At 43.5% G+C, this 20,705-nt stretch overlaps 3 protein-coding genes across 5 annotated transcripts; 2 read left to right on the top strand and 1 right to left on the bottom strand.

Moving 5' to 3' along the window:
- Positions 1-1,123: 1,123 nt before the first annotated feature.
- Positions 1,124-15,320, bottom strand: TUBB1 (tubulin beta 1 class VI). Of its 3 annotated transcripts, none has more exons than XM_010722558.3 (7): positions 15,174-15,320; positions 10,877-10,985; positions 10,588-10,698; positions 5,977-10,469; positions 2,985-3,097; positions 2,405-2,505; positions 1,124-1,304 (listed from the first exon to the last, which is right to left on the bottom strand). In XM_010722558.3, exons 3-4 carry the CDS (start codon positions 10,646-10,648, stop codon positions 9,406-9,408), a joined length of 1,125 nt encoding a protein of 374 aa, XP_010720860.2. In that variant the 5' UTR covers positions 10,649-10,698; positions 10,877-10,985; positions 15,174-15,320; the 3' UTR covers positions 1,124-1,304; positions 2,405-2,505; positions 2,985-3,097; positions 5,977-9,405. The 3 variants fall into 3 exon arrangements, with proteins under 3 accessions (XP_010720860.2, XP_003212169.3, XP_085097663.1); XM_003212121.5 differs by lacking the exon at positions 15,174-15,320 and adding an exon at positions 12,592-12,860 and having other exon boundaries at positions 6,040-10,469; XM_085241537.1 differs by lacking the exon at positions 15,174-15,320 and adding an exon at positions 12,592-12,860.
- Positions 6,500-7,603, top strand: ATP5F1E (ATP synthase F1 subunit epsilon). The gene is made up of 3 exons (XM_003212122.5): positions 6,500-6,531; positions 6,615-6,750; positions 7,473-7,603. The coding sequence occupies exons 1-2, from the start codon at positions 6,500-6,502 to the stop codon at positions 6,736-6,738; spliced, it is 156 nt and encodes a 51-aa protein (XP_003212170.1). The 3' UTR covers positions 6,739-6,750; positions 7,473-7,603.
- A 414-nt stretch (positions 15,321-15,734) lies between the features above and the next one.
- CTSZ (cathepsin Z) lies at positions 15,735-20,580 on the top strand. Its single transcript, XM_085241540.1, has 6 exons — positions 15,735-15,872; positions 16,306-16,469; positions 17,791-17,970; positions 18,556-18,706; positions 19,000-19,162; positions 19,688-20,580. Exons 1-6 carry the CDS (start codon positions 15,736-15,738, stop codon positions 19,799-19,801), a joined length of 909 nt encoding a protein of 302 aa, XP_085097666.1. The 5' UTR covers position 15,735; the 3' UTR covers positions 19,802-20,580.
- The last annotated feature ends 125 nt before the right edge of the window (positions 20,581-20,705 follow it).

The raw sequence follows: 20,705 nt of genomic DNA on the forward strand, positions 1-20,705 counted from the left end.
CTTTCCAGTAAGGTACAGCTAACTCCCCACTGTCTGCACACCCTTTACAGTGACAGGCACTGGGATCAAAGGAAAAAATTAGCATCCTGTTGAGGTTCAAAAGTGAACAGATGAACCAAAGAATGCTGATAACACAAGTTTGTCTGAAAGCTCTGAGTCATTTTAGAATGCCCATGTTCTTCAGGGTGCAAAGTTCGTTCTTGCACGTGTGCAGGACTTGCAGCAAAATCTAGTAGATATGTTGCAAAACTAAGAGTAAGGAAACTGTAGTGCTATAATATGATGGAAAATATAGCAATAATAGCAGGGCAGCAAAGTCTGTAGCTGCAGCAAATGAGAAGAAACCCAAATGCAGAAGTTACGGATGCATAAACAAAGGAAGAAAATTTGCATACTTTCAGAAGGGCTTGGATATACAAAAATCTCCAGCAAGATGCCCTCACCTCCCGTGCCAGCCCTTAAATGAGGGCTGGAAGGGGTGGATCCTGGCTCTTCCATCACTCAGATGGATTGCTTACACCTGAGCTCCCTGGGTTGGCCCTGCCTTCCCACCAGGTGCTCCATCACTGCTTCAGGCCCTGACTCAGCACTGCTGCTATAGAAACTGTGTGTCAGAACCTGCACTTGGGACTGAGTCATACTGTACAGTCACCTTGTATTTTGAATTATCTGGCTGAAGTAGTAAAAGCATTTAACTTTCTTAGCCTGATATTCCATCCAGGTTTATTTTCTCTCTTTTTAATCCTCAGTTTTGAGAGACATTCAGCAAGCTACACAATTTCCCCTTATTTCTTCTAGACAGGGAGAGGGGAAGGAAAGGGAGGAGGGGGAAAGGGGATGGAGTAGGGTGGTATTGCATAGATGATGTTATACTAGTCTGTAAAGTGAAGTACAATAATGGTGGTTATTTAACTAGGATCACACAATCAAAGGGGGTAGAAGGGACCTCCAGAGATCATAGAGTCCAGGTTCCCTACAGCAGGATCCTAAGTGAACCTAGCCTTTCAAAGAAACACAAGCACCTGTAAGACTTAAAACTTTTGAAAAAGTGCCCCAGCTCTTGCTGCCACCTCCATGCTTTTTAAAGCTTTATTCAACATTGTAACAGACCGAAGACAGAAAGTTTTAGGTTATCATGCTATTTTATCGTAACATTTAAGAAAAAGCTATTAAGCACATCAAAACATGTACAAAATCATGCACAACATTCTTAGACCTTGAATGTACCTGAATTGTTCTCTGCAGATCCTGGGTTCCTCCAAAGACTATTTATTCCCAGATGGGCAGCTAAGACATGGCAGACCCTGCAAAATATTTTCTACTTGAATCCAGATGTCCAAAACTTAAAAATAAGTTTCCTCATCTGCTTCATCAAATAACCTTCAAAATGGAATAGAAAACAACACAGAAGTGCAACTTTATTTTAAGATTAGAGCTGATTTTGGAGCATGTTTTCTGCTGGTGCTCTGTGCTTAGTGCTGTGCTTAGACAAAGAGGAGATTTAATAGGAGATGACCTTTATTGTCATCAGCATGCCATGATTTCCAGTAGCTGTGGAGCAGATTAGGGTCATCAGCAGAGAGAACAGCAGAGCATTAGCAGCATAGCCCAATACGGCTTACACAAGCAGAGAAAGGAGATAAATCCACAGCTATCAAAGGTAGGAAGTATGACTACTGATCTGTATATTTTATACAATAGTAACCATAATTCCATGTTTCTTGACAGTGTTATTTCATAGGAAAATAGGCAATAACCTTATGGAGTTAAGGCATAAAGAATGCAGTGAAGGGGTAATGGCTCTTATAATCTGTTGGAAATCACGTTGATACTGGCTTTTCTTTCTATGGTAATTTTCCTTCTGTGCAATTATTTTTTCTTCCCTGTACAGCGTACTTGAGAAACTTTATAAGATTAGAGATAAAGTCAGTCACAAAGCGATGCAGTTGTTAAATAACAAGGACTTTTTTTTAAGGAATTAGTTTTATTTTCTTACTGTGAGTAGAGGACAGCATCACAAAGATGCATCAAGAAAGATTTGTCTGCTCTGCCTTCTCATCTACAAATACTGAACTTTTGACAAAATTACATGCTGCATAAGCTCTAAAGTTACAGATACATTATGAATACACATTCAGGTGCATTCATGAATTATTTCAGATCTCATCATTGGCACATATCAGCTCTTTTTTTTTTTTTAAACTCTGTTAATTTTTGTCTTGTGTTAAATCCCCACTTTTAATATTTAAACAGTAAAACATTATTCTTGTCACCTTCAGTCTGTGTTCAGCAGTCACCTGCCGTTAAAAGGTGACCTCAGTGGGAGTGCTATGCCTGGTGATTATGCTAAATCCATTATACACCCATCAGCTGTATAATCACAGCAAAGCCTGGATGTATTCACCTGAGAAAAGGCAGTCTCCTGTTGGTATGTCCACTTTCTTGGTCCATAAAATACTCCTGGGATAACATTCTGAAGAACTCTGTGCCATCTTCTGCCTATGACTGGAAAAACAACAGGATTCCACTACTGTTTTACAAAACAGTCTTGAGATGAGAAGGCAGCAGCTGCAGATCAGCCTCTTGATCCACTCGTACTATAATTAGGTGTACCTTTTTGAACTAAAATATAAGCTGTTCCATTTCCTTTTTAATTAATGCTCCTTTCTATCTCTGTAGTGTTATTCATCAATTCAAGCTTACCACAACCTAAAAATTACTGTTGTTACAGTTCAAGTTTTATGCCCAGAGGTACAAAATGAAAATAAGTAAGACCTCACATTACCTAAAACCAAGCAGAACTGATATCACTGCGTATTTCTTTACCACACCATCAGTTCAGCACACTGCTGGCTTTCAAAAATAAATCCTGTACTCACTGTGGAGAAAAATTAGTTATTTCTTTGCTACTTTGTTAGCATCATCAGAAAGATCCACAGTTTTGAGTTAGACATTATGAATCAGAAGGAAGGAATCAGTCACACCTTTACAGTGAGAGACTTGGTTGACTCGAAGCCGCCCTGTACATCTGTGCATTTTTATTTTCATCTCTGTACATAAGCAGTAAGCAGCCCGGTGTCTGGATATCCTCTGGTATCTGGAAAACAAAAACAAAAACATTTTCATTTCCATTACATTGCATTGCCATTGTTTTATTTCAGACCTTCAAAGGGTACTCTTTGTCAAGCTGTCATAGATGTTAAAATCTCACTGAACAGGGAGAGCCATGCCAAGACACAAAAATGGCTTCTACTGTAGATACTCTTCTGGATGTGTACTTCTGTACTGCTCCACTGTGAAGGAGCAATATTCTAAATAATTCTGTGAGCTCTTACTGTTCAACTTTCCTGCACAAAATCAGCAACATCAAGACTAGAATTGTGTGTTTAGTTATTCTCAAAACTGATACTTTTTGAGTTTCGTTGTATCTTTTAAAGTTGTTCTGATGTTATTAGAGATCTTCAGTTAAAAATATTTCTGATTTAAAATCGGTCATGCTGTGAATTTACTTGGCTTTTCAGTTTCATCTCTCACCTGGACCTTCCTGGTCTCACTTTTTGGCCTCCCTGGACCCCTCCAGTGTAAAGACTTCAGCCTCCTTGGAACTCTTAAAAAAAATCCCCTTTTCAGATTCTTTGGATCTCTCCAGTCTGAGCTCTTCATCCTCTGTGGAATTTTCCAGTCTCACTTCTTCATCTTCTCTGGACCTTTCCAGTCTCACATCTTCAACCTCTTCAGACTTCTCCAGTACATCCTCTTCAGTCTCCTTAGAGCTCTCCAGCATCACCTCCTCAGATTCCTGGGAGCACTCCAGTTTCACCTCGTCCATTTCACTGGACCTATCAAGTCTCACCTCCTCAGGCTCCCTGAATCTCTCTGGCGACAGTTCCTCACTCTCCTTAGATCTCTCAAGTCTCACCTCAATACCTTCTCCAGACTTCTCCAGTCCAACTTCTTCATCCTCTTTAGACCTCTCCAGTCTCACTTCCTCACCCTCCCTGGATGCCTCCGGTCACACCTCTTCAGCTTCCTTAGACGATTCCTGCGAAATCCCTTCGACCCCAACATACATCTCAGAGCAAACCTCAACCTCTTCAGAATCACTGGATCTCACTGATTTTAACTACTTCATGTTTCAAGGCTCCTCTGAGTTTCCCTCATCGACTGCTGAGGATGTTTCTAACCTCATCTCTGCACCCTTCACAGATGTCTCCAGTGTCTCCTTTCGGGATTCTTCTTCCTTCACTTCCTCAATTCCTATGGACATTTCTAACCTCACAACTTTAGTTCCCACTGATGTATCCACTCTCACATTTCTAGATGTCGCTAATCGCACCTCTTCAGCTTCTCTTGATCTCTGTATTTAACTCTTTTAATATACCCTTTCTTCTCTCTGCAAACTCACTGTACCCTTATAATCCTCCCTCCTTTGTGTGCTCCTTTTTAAGTTATGTTTCCTATGCCTCTAAAAGATTTTATCTGATTCAGGCTTTACAAATACATTCTAGCATTTAAACAAAACTTGAACAGGGCTTGAAAACAGTTTGTACAACTCTATAATGGTGCCTTGTTTACAGCTTTATAAATATCAATATATACTCTGCAATTTTTGTAGAGCTCAATTTCAGTCACTAATGTAATTTCTATTCTGTCTCAGCATGGTACCTCTCCCAAAAATTTAACTTCTAATTCATGCTGACAATTTTGTCTTTCAAAACCTACCAGTAGTAAATAGAGCTAAATGTGCAAATAATTGCACCCACATCACGCATCTCCAAAACAGACTGAAATCTGAGGGCACTGCACAGAACTGCAGAGGCATTTCACATGGAGATACGGAGAGGGAGATACAGAGGTGGGGGGGAAAAAACAGCTGATTAAAAAGAGGAACAGGTGAGAAACAGCCAGGCGGGGAGAGGGAACAGAGGGACACACAGCAGGAACTCAGGTGTCCATTTCAGCTACAAGAACTTCTGTTCTGCTGAGCCATGTTTATGGCCTGGCAGCTCACAAGGCTTAAATTGTTGGTCCAGACAGAAGGAACTGCTGTAGGAAACCCTGCTTTCAGAACGTCAGCACAAGAGCAGTGTGATCCCAGAGACATCAACTGGCAAATAAGGACAGGAAGTTTTGCCTTCCTACTCTCCCTTCCTGGTTGCTGTTCCTCTTAATTACACTAATAAGGTAATCATCTCCTCATACTGGCTTATGATATCCTGGAGACAGATGACAATGTACCTGGTGAAAAACTGTTTTGTTTTTTTTTCCTGTAAATCTATCCTGACATCATTACTGTACGGATTGTTAATTGCAGCGGCTCTGGGCTGAGATCTCTAATAAAGAACATTATTCTGTGCTTTAAAGCTTTGCTATCACCAGTTAAATCGTCACTGCGCAGTGATGTGACAGCACTCCGTGGTCTCAAAGGAGGTGAGCAAAGAGGACCAAAGTCAGCCCAGGACCTGTATGGCTCCTCAGGGCGTCCCACAGGCTATGTGATGCGGTTTGGTTTTGGAAAGAAGACACAGGGAAGAGGTATGAATACTTAAGTACAAGGATTTAATAAAATAAACAATCCAAGATCTCCTTAGCCCTAATTACTTCAACATTTGCATATTGTATATGGGAATTGTCTGTTTTCCCATCATTTACTGGATCATAGCCTCGAGTTTGCTGTATTTTCTGTTGTTAATCTGTTTGGAGAAAGTGTTTTATAGCACTTCAGGTGCGTGCAATAAATGCACCTTACAGCCAAAGGAATCCCAGGCTGCGGGCACGGATCAGGACAGGCACAGCTTAAACTCCAAACAAAGGCAGCCTGCACTGCAGCAATCAGTGGCTGCACACGTTTACAGATCGTTCTCATCCTCGCACTCTTAAACTGAAAATGCTGGGAAGCGATAGCAAAAAGGAGAAGGGAAGACAACTGATAGAGCTTGAGGGAAAAGGAAAACCCAAAACGCCTTTAACTCTTACCTGAATTCTTAGATTACACGAGAGCTTCTTAGCAAAGAAATAACGCGTAACCAACATACGTACTTTATGGCCACGCGTAATGCGGTACGTTATCAGCTCTGAACCACTGCAGACCACGCACAGAGCTTTTCTGGATCCCTAAAGCAGAGCCCAACCGGCCGAGGCCGCCCCGACCCACGCCCCGCCACGGGTAAAACACGCAGAGAACCGCAGGGGCGGAGCCACGCTGAGCTCCCAGCGCAACCGCCGTGGCGAGGCGACTCCCCCTCGCGCGACTCGTCGAGAAGAAAGGCGGAAGTCGCGCGCCCCATTCAGCCTGCTGATTGGTCGCTACCAGAGAGCGGTAACTGGGACTAGTGTAACCGACAGATTACCATTGGTCAGCTTCCCTAAGGGAACTCGAATTCTGATTGGAAGAAAGATCACTCTTGGTTGCTGCTTGGCTAGGAAGCAGAGGGGCGGTCTTTCCCCTTCCGGTGGGCGCTGACCTTGTGGGCAGCGGAGCGTCCGTTCATCCGCAGCCATGGTGGCGTACTGGCGGCAGGCCGGGCTCAGGTAGCGCCGGCGGTGGCTGAGGGCGGGGCGGTGCCGTTAGATTCCCAATTTTATTCTCCTCCCCTTTCTCCTTCTGTTTTCAGCTACATCCGGTACTCCCAGATCTGCGCTCAGGTTGTCAGAGCGGCGATGAAGCCTCAGTACAAAGCTGAGGCGGAGAGGGCGGCGACGGCGACCGTGAAGACTGTGAAGGCCAAGAAGGAATAGCGGGGCTAGCAGGTGTGAGCACGGCCTGTCTTGTGCCGCGGGTGGGGGAGCGGCACGGGGCCCCGTGTGCAGGGCTGGGGGCTGCTCTGTGGGCTTCTCTGTGGGCAGTGCAGAGATCGCTGTGCTCTGACCGCGGGGCTGTGCGTCCCTTCGGGCTCTGCGTTGAAAAGTTTGGGTTTTGTTCGAAGTCATCTTATCTGTGCAAAGGCTGTTTGATAGCTGTGGAAGAGACCTGCTGCTTGTAGCTCTGTGTGTGACACTGCACGTGCAGCCAGCAGGTCAGGTCTCTTCTGGGCTCTGCCTGAAGCACTACATAACAGGTAATTAGCAAGGGCAGTTTTGTGACTGGGACTGTTACACTGATGGGACAACAGCCTGTCCCCATAAAGTCAGTGTGTGTACCTTAACGTTACTGTAGTTGTGCTAGCAGAGTACTGTTGCTGAAATGTCTTTCTGTAAGATGCTTGTAACTAACAAGACTGTCCAAAAAATACATCTCTGTACCAAGGCCTGCAGCTCACAAGGCTGCCAGGAGCCACGCTTGGTTTTGTAAAAGTTGTTGTAAGTATGATCAGGAGCGATTGATTGTGTTACACATCCAGAAAAAAATAAGTGGTGATAACATAAATGTTGGACAGATCTATTCTTGATCTCAGAGTAAGCATTGCACTGCTTGAAGTCTGCCTGCATGTGTTCTCTTGAATTGAGTAATTTGTATTTTAAATCTCTTGTAGGAACTGCTCTGCTGAACAGCGAACTCCAAGCTGTAGGCAAACTCAAGACCGCAGTTAACATCAACACGTTAACTGTAAAATTTGCCCATGTACATAAATCAGCTAATAAATTTCATTGCTGAATAAACAAATGAATGTGTGGCAACTGTTGTTCCTTTGGAAACAAAATACTCCCTTTTGCAGAGACATTTATCTTTCGTGTGTGTTAGAATGGATGACTTTTTATCACACTCTACCATTTGTTAGCAACAGATGTTTATTGTCAAGGCAGATCTCTTCGTGGCTTTCATGCTGATATTTCAGGTCTATTAATAAGAGAGAGATGTAAGTGCTGTTTAAAATTTTTTTGCCTGCTTCATTTCCATAGTGAATGAATACTTTTGTGCTCAGAATAAACTTTGTCAGCCAAAGACATCTTGATGCCACTTAAATTTAAGGCAGAACAAAGCAGAATACTTCTCCGTGGAGGTGCTGCACATGATCCATCTCCAAGACTGAACCACGATCAATGAATCAGGAGTTGGAGGTGGCTCCCTGTATGGGGTGGGAAGTGCAGAAGGCTCTGGACTGTACTCTGGACTGTATTACTGTCCCTGTTAGCACTTGGTCACTTTCCCTGTGAGGGAGCAGGCATGAATTCACTAGGAAGCAGTAGGAATGGAGGGGAACACAGTCATTTCCCCTACCCAAGTGAAGACGGAGTATGTTTCTGCTGCTGTGTATACTCAACAGTATAATATTGTCCCTGTGCATAGGAAGGAATATAACGTACTTCCATGACTGGCTTCAGATTTGTGTTTACCAAGATGCTTCTACTATTGACTATAATACAAAAGACTGAAAGATGAGGCATGGCTTTCTTCAGAGTATAACAAAATCTCTTCTGAGAGAACAGTAAAACAAGCTTTCTTTTTTTTTTTCCAAGTAAGAATTTTTAAGTGCATGTTAGTCATTATGAACAATGATTTTTGCCTACTAAATTTTTCAAGTGTTGAAGTATTTTACAGAATGCTATATATTTTTATTTCAAAGAATATTATAAATGCAGTGTTAAGTAAATGGCTGTAAAAGGCATACTTTTCTTTCGCAAGGTATTTTTCTTATTTAGTGATTGACATTGAACTTACTTCTCTTATTTAGCTGCAAACCATCCCATCTGTTGCTGTACTGAGTGATAGGAAGAAAATTTACAATAGTTAATACATAGAAGGGAAATAAAAACCAAAACACCACCACGCCAAAACTGTTAAACTGTTTACAATTTGGTATGCTAGTATAACTGAAGCTATAGTTTGAAATTGAAATAAACCACAAAATGAGTACAAGCTCTGCAATAATGCAAACCAGCAACGTGACAGGACTATTAAAATATATCCTCTTAACCAAAAAAAAAAAAAAAAAAAGGTGAATATTTAATCTTTTGTTTTTCCCCTGCATTCTGCTGCTAAAGGAACTGAAGTTGTCAGCAGCTCTAGATCTATCTCTAGAGTGCATGATGACATACTGCCTTTGTAGGCCCTACAAGTGTGTATTCCCAACACAGTAGCAAGTTCACAAGCAAAACATGGACTGTGGTTACCTGAAAATAAGTAAATTTGATAAGTTTATAACATCTTTTGCAATTGCTTGTGATCCTAATGCACACACACAGGCTGTATATTGTATAGTTAGCAATAATATTCCAGAAGGGAATACATTTGCAAGACTGTTATGAGGGAACCTGTCTTCATAGTGGATCATATCTGGGAGTGATTTAGTATAGACAGGAAAGTAGAGCATACCTACTGTTAATTTCAAAAGCTGTATTGTAATTTTGGAGAGGAAAATAATCTTAAGGATGATGTTATTTTTGGTATGCGGCTTGTGGCTAGTGCTTTTCCTTTAGTGATTGACAAAAGGCTTAGTTGGAGAATGTTTTATACTGCCACTGTTTTTATGTTTCCTTTTCTGGGCTAGCTTCCACTTCTTCGTATTCCTCAACATCTGCAGTGGCATCTTGGTACTGCTGGTACTCAGAAACAAGGTCATTGGTGTTACCCTCTGCTTCAGAAAACTCCATCTCATCCATGCCTTCACCAGTGTACCAATGGAGAAACGCTTTTCTTCTGAACATAGCTGAAAACTGTTCAGAAACCCTGATGAAGAGCTCCTGAATGGCCGTGTTATTGCCAATAAAGGTAGCTGCCATCTTCAGTCCTCGCGGTGGTATGTCACACACAGCCACTTTGACATTATTAGGGATCCACTCCACAAAGTAGGAGCTGTTCTTGGTCTGGACAGACAGTAACTGTTCATCCACTTCTCTGGTAGACATTCGGCCTCTGAAGATGCATGCCACAGTCAAATAACGCCCACGACGGGGGTCGCAGGCTGCCATCATGTTGCGTGCATCAAACATCTGTTGAGTAAGCTCTGGCACTGAGAGGGCTCTGTACTGCTGGCTACCTCGTGCTGTTAGAGGAGCAAAGCCTGGCATAAAGAAATGCAGGCGAGGAAAGGGCACCATGTTAACAGCCAGCTTCCTCAGATCTGCATTCAGCTGGCCAGGAAAACGGAGTGAGGTTGTAACACCGCTCATTGTTAGGGACACTAAGTGATTGAGGTCACCATAGGTGGGATTGGTGAGCTTTAAAGTTCTAAAACATATATCATATAGTGCTTCGTTGTCAATGCAAAAGGTTTCATCTGTATTCTCTATTAGTTGATGGATGGAGAGGATGGCATTATAGGGCTCTACAACTGTGTCAGATACTTTGGGTGAAGGAACAACACTGAAAGTGTTCATAATTCTGTCGGGATATTCTTCTCTGATTTTGTTGATGAGGAGCGTGCCCATACCTGAGCCCGTACCACCACCAAGAGAATGGATGAGCTGGAATCCCTGCAGGCAGTCACAGCTCTCACACTCGTTCCTGACCACATCCATGACATTTTCAATCAGTTCAGCTCCTTCTGTGTAATGGCCCTTAGCCCAGTTGTTCCCAGCACCTGAATTACCTGTAAGCAGAATTACAAAGAACAACCACATTAACAAGAGTAGAGTTTTTTTAAGAGAGGTAAAGGCAAGTTTGGACCATTAGCCTTGGTTGGTTTGCTAACAGCATGCCGTACATACCATGTATAAAATTGTCAGGTCGAAATAGTGGGCCAATTTTACTAGATCGTACACTGTCCATTGTACCAGGCTCCAGATCCACCAAGATAGAACGGGGCACGTATTTATGGGCTAGAACAAAAGGAAATTTTGTTAGAAATAAGAGACAGGCTTATAATCTATTCAAAAAAATCCACCCCACCTACAGGTTTTGGGGAGGGGATTTCTTTAATTCTATTAATTCTATTAATTCTTTTAACCTTCCTGTCGGCCCTGCAAATTGCTGATGCCCTGTGTGCTGTGCACTTACAATAAGCTTCGTTGAAGTACACGTTAATTCGCTCAAGCTGCAGCGATGCATTCCCACGGTAGTTTCCAGCAATATCAATTCCATGTTCATCACTTATCACCTCCCAGAACTGGAAAAATAAAGAGGTTCAAAGTCATAATTAATTTATTTTTTCAGTGCAATGTGTACAGCATGAGCTCTGCTGCTCTTGTGCCAGTGGCTGCACACAAGGAGGGAACTGTGCCTGAAGCAAGGAAAGCTTTGTCATTTGTTAATTAGGCTGTAGAGGGTGGAAGAACAATCAGAGTACAAAAAATGAATGAATTGCAATAGTACCCATCACAGCAGGGATCCTGCACCTAATAAGTTCAGGAGAAATGCTCAGTAGCCCATTTATGCTGGTTGGATTATTGCCCACGCACTTTTAAGGTGGAGGCCTCAGTTCATTACCTTAGCAATAAACTATTGTAAGTTTAAGCAACACCAGTACTTGGTATGAATGTAACAAAAAGCCAGTGTTGAGGCAGGGAGGGGTGTCTGTCATGGACAAGTGGGGCTGTGGCATGGCAAAGCTGTCTCAGCCAAGTATGTTTTATCTTGACATTCATATGGCTGTCCTGCGCTGGGGCTCTTATCTTGGAGCTGCCATAGTGGCAATGTAGACCCACCCAGCTACTGTAATGACCCAGCTATTCTAACTTTAAAGATCTTTTGGTTTAACATCCAGTCTCATTTTAACTGTACAAACACAACACTGCCAACATGTGCGTGGTATGTTTATGTATGTGTGCTTTCATATAGGTCTTGTTAGACTTAAGTGGTTCCCAGGGCAAATACAGTAGAAAAATGATTACCCTTTCAACGTTCAGAATAGTTACACTTAAACTGTGTCTAGGATTTACATTTCCTGGCCATCCACGGCTTCATGCGTCAATAAAAGAAACCAAGGTGAGATTTGTGAGAGCAAGAAATGGAGGAAGAACACAATGGAACAACACTTCAACTACCATGCTTCTTCAAAAACACCCCCAGTCACTAGTTTTTATTTTTATTTTTTGGTACTACTTCCTACTAGTGAACAAAACAAGATGTTTTAGACATCACACAGCGAAAAGCAACGTTTTTGTTTTGTTTTTTTTTTTCCTCCTGGTACATACAGTTAGCAGTGACTGACCTCTCTAAACCACTGTTTAACCTACAAAAATGCACTCCAAATGACACAGCTGTCTCTCACAGGAGGCTAGGTAGGCAGGAGTCCTTAATTTAGGAAAGCCTAATTGTTCACTGATAGCACAGGGCGTTCTGCACAATAATACAATCCCATACCAATGATCATTATGTGGCAGTTAGTGCTGTGCACCTGAACTAAAGTACTGCCATGGCAAATTTGCAGTCCTGAAGTCACTGGCTCCTTCACTTGTCCTGGTAATTTGTAGACTGGATTAATGCCCCTGGGAACACAATCCCAGCACAGTCTGGAGTACTTACAAACACTGTAAACAACAAACAGTTGTTGCAGATGTTTCACTCTTTGAGTTTCAACCTTCACATGAAGAGCAGGTCCATCTTACCGTGTTCTCATCAATATACTCATGTTCATGGCTAGCATTTTCTTCATCCTATCCCCAAGTCAACAAAACAATTGACCCTCCTTCAAAATCCCCATCTGTTAGCAATGTTTGACTCGGTAGAAATGATAGAACTTATTCCTAGTAAGTAATATTGAAAGACCATACCTTAGCTCCAATTTGGTTTCCACACTGGCCAATCTGAAGGTGCACGATCTCACGCATTTTGCGTAGCTTAAGTGTTGGTAGCTACAACCTAGCACAGCTTTTGCAGCTGCAGTCCCTAGGAGAAGCCCTCGTTCTGCTGCTGTATCAGCTACACCCAGCACAGTCTGCCCCTCAGGGCCCTTTTATACTGCTGGGACTGTCACTCTGCCAGCAAGGGGAGTAGCTGACTCCTCACAAGTGGCTCATCAGATGTTTCACAAGGAGGCAAAGCATCCACTCACCTTTTGGAAGAGACAATTGTCACATACACACAACACTTAATTCCAGTTCTTTGTGCAGCAGTGTGACTCAGACCGTGCACACCGTATTTGTGCTTAATTACTTTATGTGTATCATATGTAGAAACACATATTCATGTAGAAAGAGTACAGCCAAAAATGAACAGCGCCAAGTACCTCTGCTTCTATCACAGAAACTGTACACGTAACGAAAGTCACACACTGCAACATCCATAATAAAAACAATAACAGCTTCTGAGCATTAATTCCCTATAATGACAACATTAGCACTCCGCCTGGCAAAGTTGCAGTTTGCTATTAAGCATCATTTGCAGTGTGCAACTGCATGAAGAAGAGGGACACAGCCAGCAAGAAAAAATACTTTGTACGCTGCTCAAACATTTAATAAGAATCCATAATTTTCAGCCAATCTGAGAACTGGGTCAACCCATGACTAACTTGCACAGACGCCTTCTCTGTCCCCACTCCTCTCTCCCACCACTAAGAAAGACAATATTTCTTATATTATTTTTCTCATTTTCTTGTATCTGAGGCGTAGCATCGGAATTTTTCAGGAAAATGCTAGAGTGAAATCCCAGCAATTAGCTATATTGCCCATAATGTGAAATGCTTCACTGCACTTAAGGAAATAATGCAAGCCTGAGTGAAACATGACAGGTTGCCTGCTGATAAAACAGGGCCAATATCATTAAGCAACAGAAGCCCAGGATGGACTTCTTCTGGAAATAGAGTATTTTGTTTACATCAGATGACTGACACTGCTTTGCAAGTGTTATTTTTAAGGATAGGAGAAAGAACTATAATTAGGAAAGCACTTTTGATTATTTTGCATGAAAAGATGGCACTGGAAGGACTTGGCTTTTTGAAAGTAACTTTTACCACATTGTGGGTTACTAATGATAAGGCATCTATGAGCTTTCATTTTGTTACAAGAGAAAAATCAGCTTATTCCAGACTTCCCCACCACAGATGACTTCCACTTTTCCCACCAGCCAATGCAGGAGCAGATAACTACTTCTAAGACAAAATTTAGCAACGCAGCAGCATCACAAAAAGGAGCTAGGAAACACTCTGTCACTCCCTGCCAAGCTATAAGCTGTCATTAAAAGCAAGATCTATAATAAAGTAACGCGTAAAGTAAATAAAGATCTATAAGTAAAGAACTCCAGCAGGTCAAGGCTGTGCCCACTGCCCTTTGGTGCAGAAGCCTTTTCCCAACACGCAGCCTGACCCCCCACAGCCCTTCTGTGGGTTCTGATTGGGGGCTGCAAGGACACAAGGTGTCAGTCAGCAACTAACAGCAAATAAATGTTACTTAACATATCCAATGTGTTAATTTACAATAGCTACAAGTTATGAAGAAGCCAAAGACCCCAATTTTTTGTCCAAAATGCTTGGCAACGTAATTTCAGCAGCACTCACTGAGGGCATTTCACAAGCACGGGAAAAAAAAAAAGGAAGTGAAGGAAATATGCAATATACAATCACGAAACATTGTTTTTGTCTCTTGCTAAAAATAGCTACTGGGAGTCATATGCCTCCTCTGAAGCAATTCCTAGTGCAGTCTTTATTACTACTGCACGTGACACAAAGAATCCCAGTGCTTTGTGGAAGTGGTTTTGTGCCTCTTTTCTGGCCCTCCCTCAGAGTGCTTCTATGTGGCCCCACATCTCCCTTTGTACCAAACCTGTATGAAAAGCATGTTTCTCTGTAGGTTTTGTTTGTTTGCAGCTCTGTCATGCTTCAGTGCTGAGAAACCTCGAGCCTGTTTGCTACACAAGTACACTTCCCAGGGACAGCCATTTGCTGCTGCAGATTAGCAGCATGTGTCACAAGGAAGAGAGGAGGACGTGGTGGAAGGCTTGGCTCTGAGCAACTTTTGGCACAGCAGAGATTAGGGGCAGCCTGGCACCGAGCCCAGCTGTTACCAGCCTGTCCCACAGCTCCTGTTATCAGCCTGACCGCTGCTTCCACCACCATCAGAGTGGGCCTGAGATACCGAAGTCTGGTGATGGGTGTAAGGAAGGACCACAAGCAACCTGCATTTAGTTACTGGGTTGGTTGGTTGTTTTTTTGTTCTTTTATTTTCCTTATTTTTTCACTTTGCACCACTCCAGTACACATTAGCAACAAATACACACATCCAGGGAAGCTTTCTGGGATGATTTTTTTTTTTTTAAACATAGTTTGCTTAGAAGGAACCAGTTTTTCCACAGTAGCGAAGAATATATTTTATATTTGAAATGAAGAGCCACGAACAACACCCCCAGTGCTGTAACTCACCTTATCCCTGTCCCCGCCAGCCCGTCCTTCCCTGGGGCTCTCTCAGACCTGGCTCTGCGCTGCTGAGGGGCAGGCAGTCACCGCTCGGTCTGAGACTGACCCGGCTTTCTAAGACCCGGCCCGTCCTGCCGCAGCCCCGCTCACTGCTCAACTCTCGCCGCACTCTTGGTTTTGTTCCCTTCCTCCTCAGCGCCTCCGTTTCTCTGACCATTAAAGGCACCGTCCTCGTGCCTCTTACAAAACGCGCTGAGAGCAGGGGAGGAGCTGCCTGCGGGCTGCTAAACCTGCTTACAAAGCGGAGCGGGTGATCTGGCGGCCTGCCCCGGCAGCCCAGAGGGAACTCTGCTCCCCGGACCGGCGCAGCTCCGCAGCCTCACAACCCGCCGCGCCTCACGACGCGCTGCTCACCCCCTCGCCCATCTGAGCGCTCCCCGCGGGGCCGCGCCCCCAGAGCCGAGCGGAGCCGCCCCGCCTGATCCCAGCCCATCGCTGGGGTCTCCGCCCTGCCCTTCAACGCCGGCGCCGCGGCCGCGCGGTGCAGGGAGCTGCTGTGGTGCTCGGCATGGCCGATCCGGCGCGGCGCCTCGCGGCCCTTCTGCTGCTGCTCTGCGGCTGCCTCTCCCCCTGCCGGGCCGGTCTGTACGTCAGGGAAGGGCAGCACTGCTACAAGCCGGCCCCGCGCAGGCCGCCGGGGCTGAGGTGAGTTCTCCCGTCTCTCGCGGGCCGCCACCCGGCTGCGGGCTGTCCGAGCTGCCCCGGTCCCCTCGCCGCCGTCTTGCCGCAGCCGCGGCGCCCGGCGGCTTGGCGAGGCGGGCATCGTCCGGGCGCGGTCGGGGAGCGGCTCCGGGCAGTCCCGAACCCGCGGCTCCGGGATCCGCTGCCCGATCTGCGGCTGTCACGGGGCTGAGGGAAAAAGGTCGGCACCGCTCCGCCGTCACGTGACCCGCGCTCCGGGCCGGGCGCGTTACGAAATGCGGGAAACTCCTGTGCTGTGGTTTTATTTCTTTTTGGTTGTTTTTTTTTTTTTTTCTTTTCCCTTTTGTCTTTAAAGTCCTTTAATTTCCATGAAATTTCCCCTAGTCTTCCTGAAGATACAGGCGACCAGAGCTCTTCTTTTTTTGTCTCCGTACAGAACCTACCCCCGGCCTCACGAGTACCTGGACATCGCCAAGCTCCCGCAGAGCTGGGACTGGAGGAACGTCAATGGCGTCAACTACGCCAGCACCACCCGCAACCAGCACATCCCTCAGTACTGCGGGTCCTGCTGGGCCCACGGCAGCACCAGTGCCCTGGCAGGTACTGAGAGCTGTGTTCTCACCAGCCAGCCTCTTGCCCTCAGTGATCTGTTGCTCTTTGCTGAGCAAAGGGTGTTCAGTTTAAGCTTAGAAAACAGCTGATACGAGAGCAGCCAAAGATCACGTGAGGGGGGAGTACTGGGGTGGTTAAAAAGCTGTTTGCAGAAGGATTGCATCTGTAGTGCCTGCTAAGCTGCTATCCAGAGTGGGAATTCAGCATTCTGTTGAAGGAAGCTTATGAACAGGAGGGAGACTGACTTTTTATGTGGCCTGATAGCGACAGGACAAGGGGAATTGTTTTAAACTAGAAGAGGGGAGATTCAGGTTAGATGTTAGGGGAAGAATTTTCACTCGGACGGCGAGGCTGTGACAGTGGTGCCCAGAGCTGTGGGTGCCCCATCCCTGGAGGCTTCCAGGGCCAGGTGATCTGGTGGGAGCAGCCTCCCCATGGCAGGGGTTGAAATTGGATGGGCTTTAAAGTTCCTTCCAACCCAACCCATTCTATTCTTCTTGGAGGGGCAGTGAGGGTAGAAGCAAATACAAAAGCAGTCAGTGTCCCCCCATCCCTTTGTTGGTAGCTCAGCCTGCTGCACCACCTGCTAAGGCAGCAAAAGGCCCTGCTGTGCTGAGATATGAGGAAATGAAAGTTTCCACTTACAGGAAGGGCCCTGTTATTCAAATGAACTGACTACCACAGTATACAGACAAAGCTCTGTCAAAGTGTAGCTGAATGTCACATGTCTAATAGGGTTAGAAAAACAGTTGTGTCAGTTAAGATTGCTAATGCCCTGAGAAGCACCTTGTAAATATTGATTAGGAAGCCTTGCTGCCAGGTAAGCAGCTATTTCAGACAAAATAAGGCAGCAGGATGGCAATACCCATCTGAGAGCAGATGGTGAGATGTTTTCGCAGCAGCATGGATATACTTCTGAAAGTTTTTTAACTGCTTTATGCTTGTGGCTGCTGTTACCTGGAGCTGGGCTGCATGGGCTTATGACTAGTGTGCTGGTTTCATGATTTGTATTTTGATTTGAATTAAGAGCTCCAGGGCTCTTCAAGGGTTTGAACAGATCTTATTATCTGCATCTTTTTGCTGAGCTTTTAATGGAAAAGGCTTGTAATGAAAACCCACAACCACTCAGCTTGCCTCATGCTATGTGCCTTGCTGCAATAGAGGCTTTTCCAACCACAAACACTGTTGCTTGCAAGTAGTTACAGGTTCGATGAAGGAGACTGTTTTAACACTAGATGCAATGTTTAACAGCCCACGCTCTCCAGTAACAACTACTTACTGCTTATACTTTTATTTTTTTAAATTGCAGATCGAATCAACATAAAGAGAAAAGGTGCATGGCCTTCTGCCTATCTCTCCGTGCAGAATGTGATTGACTGTGCTAATGCAGGATCCTGTGAAGGTGGAGACCACACGGGTGTTTGGATGTATGCCCATGACCATGGGATTCCAGACGAGACCTGTAACAACTACCAAGCTAAGAACCAAAGTATGATGCCTGTTTGCTTTGCGGTAGGGTTTCAGTCCAAATGTAGAAGATCTTGATCATTTTCTGGGTTTTCCATCTACTCGTTCCTGCCTTTCAGTGTAATACCTGCTGCCTGACTAACAGAACAGGTTTCTGTGTCTTCCACTCTAGCTAGACAGCATAACGCAAATCATGTCCAAACAAGCTAAACCACCTAAATTGTCTAAATTTAATCTCTTAAGTCTGGGAAACATAATCTCTAATGTCCAAAATACTTAGGAGTATCTCCTCAACCTAAAAAAAGAAGAAATGAAATGTTTGTTCTAGTATTACTGAAGTGGTTCCTCTTTCTATAGAGAAGGACACTTCATCATCAAAGCACTTGTGCCTATTCCAAAAAGAACAGTAACTAGTGATGATAGAAGCTCCAAGTATAATTTCCAGAAAAACAATTAGTTCATTAGAGATATGTATCAGTAATTATTCCTTATAGGATCATCCCCAAATTAAGTGTTTTAAAAAAAAAAAAGGAATAATCTTAGTATGGTATCATTAGTTCACTTGAAAAAAAAGCATTCTCTTGTGATAATTTCTTTTACTTTGCAGAGTGCAAAAAGTTTAACCAGTGTGGAACATGTGTCACTTTTGGAGAATGCCATGTGATTAAGAACTACACCCTCTGGAAAGTTGCTGACTACGGTACTGTCAGCGGAAGGGAAAAAATGATGGCAGAAATCTATGCTAACGGACCAATTAGGTAAATAAATACATATATATTAAAACTAAGAGGTAGAAAAGAAGAAAACGTTTATGTACTAGTAATATTTGGATTGAAATATCTGGAACTCAGTCTAATGACTGAAGTGAATTTCTGTGCTCTAGCAGCTGTTAGCAGCTCTGCACTAATGCACACTTCAGTTTGTTTGTAGAGAAACTGAGCTCTGAAGTCAAAATGCAAAAAAAAAAAGGGTGGTTTGTTTTTTTTTTCTTTTTAGCCAGGCCTCCAACCTGATTCCTGTGTGTAAAGATGCTTGCTCTGTTTCATTACAGTTGTGGTATAATGGCTACTGAGAAGCTGGATGCTTACACTGGAGGACTCTATACGGAGTACAACCCCTCACCCACAGTGAATCACATTGTATCTGTGGCTGGCTGGGGTGTAGAAAATGGAACAGAATACTGGATTGTTCGTAACTCATGGGGTGAACCCTGGGTAAGGAAGCATGGGAAGAAAGATGCTTACAGAATTACATTAGAGGAAGAGTGGAGTTTTCTCCACTTGCAGAGAGGTAGTTTTTCTATTTGCAAAGGTAGTTTGCAGCTAGGGAAAATAAAACTTTCTTTGAACTAGATTTTCAGTTAATTAAAAATGGGAACTACCTAAGCTGAGGACTGAGACACTTGTCCAAAGTCACTTAGCTAATATCTACTCGATCTCAAACGCTGCCCTTTGTTGGGTATATGCCTTCTGTTACAGGCAGCTGCAAATAGGTTGGTTGTAGGCAAAAATCAAGTCTTGTACGTAGGATATTTACCTAAAGGGGATGTAAATTCACCACGGCAAATTGCCCCTTCAAACAAGATTGTCCTGTGAACCTAGTGCAATGCTTCTTCTGTGAACTCCTGGATTCACTTCTAGATCATTCCCATTTAGAAAACAGAACAGATTCAATAGCATAATTATGTTTTCAAAGTCACAATGTCTGTGCTTATACTGATGCAAATTAATTCTCTTCAGGGTGAAAGAGGGTGGCTCAGAATTGTGACAAGCGCATATAAAGGTGGAAGAGGAGCAGAGTACAACCTTGCTGTTGAAGAGGACTGTGCATACGGAGATGTTATCCTTCCTTGATTCTACACTGTACATCTTTTTTTTAGTAATTTTGGAATCTTCCCAGCACAACCCTGTTCTGTTTAAAGAATAGCCTAAAACTTTCACAGCGCAACTCTATCATGCTGTTGTGCAAAACTAGCCCAGATAATACAACACTGAGTCTTCAAAGTAAAATAAATACAAAGCTGCCTTCAGATAATAATTTAGAATTTAAAAATTAAAGAAGTAATGTACCTATGAAAACGGTTGCCTGCCTTGTTGCACAGTACTTTAATCATACTGTCTTCCAAATCTTTGTGTGTATATATGTACTTTTTTATAAAGACAAATTACACAGTGTACTAAGACAGAAAAAGTACACACAGTACTTGGATCTAGAGCTTAAACTAAAGTAACAAATAATTGTATGATATTTGCTTAATACTTTATGCAGATTTAAAAAACAAACTTAACTCTGGACATGATATACTCAAAAACTAAATCCTCCTTAGTCTCCTAGGGAAAAAATGTTGCTGTAAGTCTTATTTTTATCCAACCAAAGTGATAGCAGGATTTAAATCTTTAATTTGTTCTAATTCCTTGCTTTAATTTATGACCAGCTTTGATATTTTGCTTCTAGAAAGGCAAAGTATAAATTGCTACAAGCCAGAGCTTTCCTCCTGCTCACTAATATGAGGAAAGGCTGCAAAATTCTCTTCCCTAAAACTGAGTCAATTACTAAGTGGCAATCAGTGCTATATTAAGTGTCACTAACTGGCATTGTTAATTGTATTTAATAAACTGACAACATTATCTTACGTGGCTGTATGTAATTTTAAGAGTTTATTAATACTTGTTTATTGCTGTACCTGACAAGAAGCCTTACATGGCAGCCTAGTTAGCTGAGGTAGCACTGCTTTAATTGAACTTATGAGAGGGCTGC

Source organism: Meleagris gallopavo, chromosome 22 (assembly GCF_905368555.1).
Source record: "Meleagris gallopavo chromosome 22, MGAL_WU_HG_1.1, whole genome shotgun sequence".
In the NCBI taxonomy this organism is placed as follows: domain Eukaryota; kingdom Metazoa; phylum Chordata; class Aves; order Galliformes; family Phasianidae; genus Meleagris; species Meleagris gallopavo.

Coding starts and splice junctions, on each gene's coding strand:
- ATP5F1E (XM_003212122.5), top strand. CDS start 6,500: ATGGTGGCGTACTGGCGGCAGGCCGGGCTCAG. Junction 6,532..6,614: donor TGGCGGCAGGCCGGGCTCAG/GTAGCGCCGGCG, acceptor TTCTGTTTTCAG/CTACATCCGGTACTCCCAGA.
- TUBB1 (XM_003212121.5), bottom strand. CDS start 12,648: ATGCGTGAGATCGTGCACCTTCAGATTGGCCAGTGTGGAAACCAAATT. Junction 10,699..10,876: donor GTACTTCAACGAAGCTTATT/GTAAGTGCACAG, acceptor CTTTTGTTCTAG/CCCATAAATACGTGCCCCGT. Junction 10,470..10,587: donor ACCTGACAATTTTATACATG/GTATGTACGGCA, acceptor TTCTGCTTACAG/GTAATTCAGGTGCTGGGAAC.
- CTSZ (XM_085241540.1), top strand. CDS start 15,736: ATGGCCGATCCGGCGCGGCGCCTCGCGGCCCTTCTGCTGCTGCTCTGC. Junction 16,470..17,790: donor CAGCACCAGTGCCCTGGCAG/GTACTGAGAGCT, acceptor TTTAAATTGCAG/ATCGAATCAACATAAAGAGA. Junction 19,163..19,687: donor ACTCATGGGGTGAACCCTGG/GTAAGGAAGCAT, acceptor AATTCTCTTCAG/GGTGAAAGAGGGTGGCTCAG.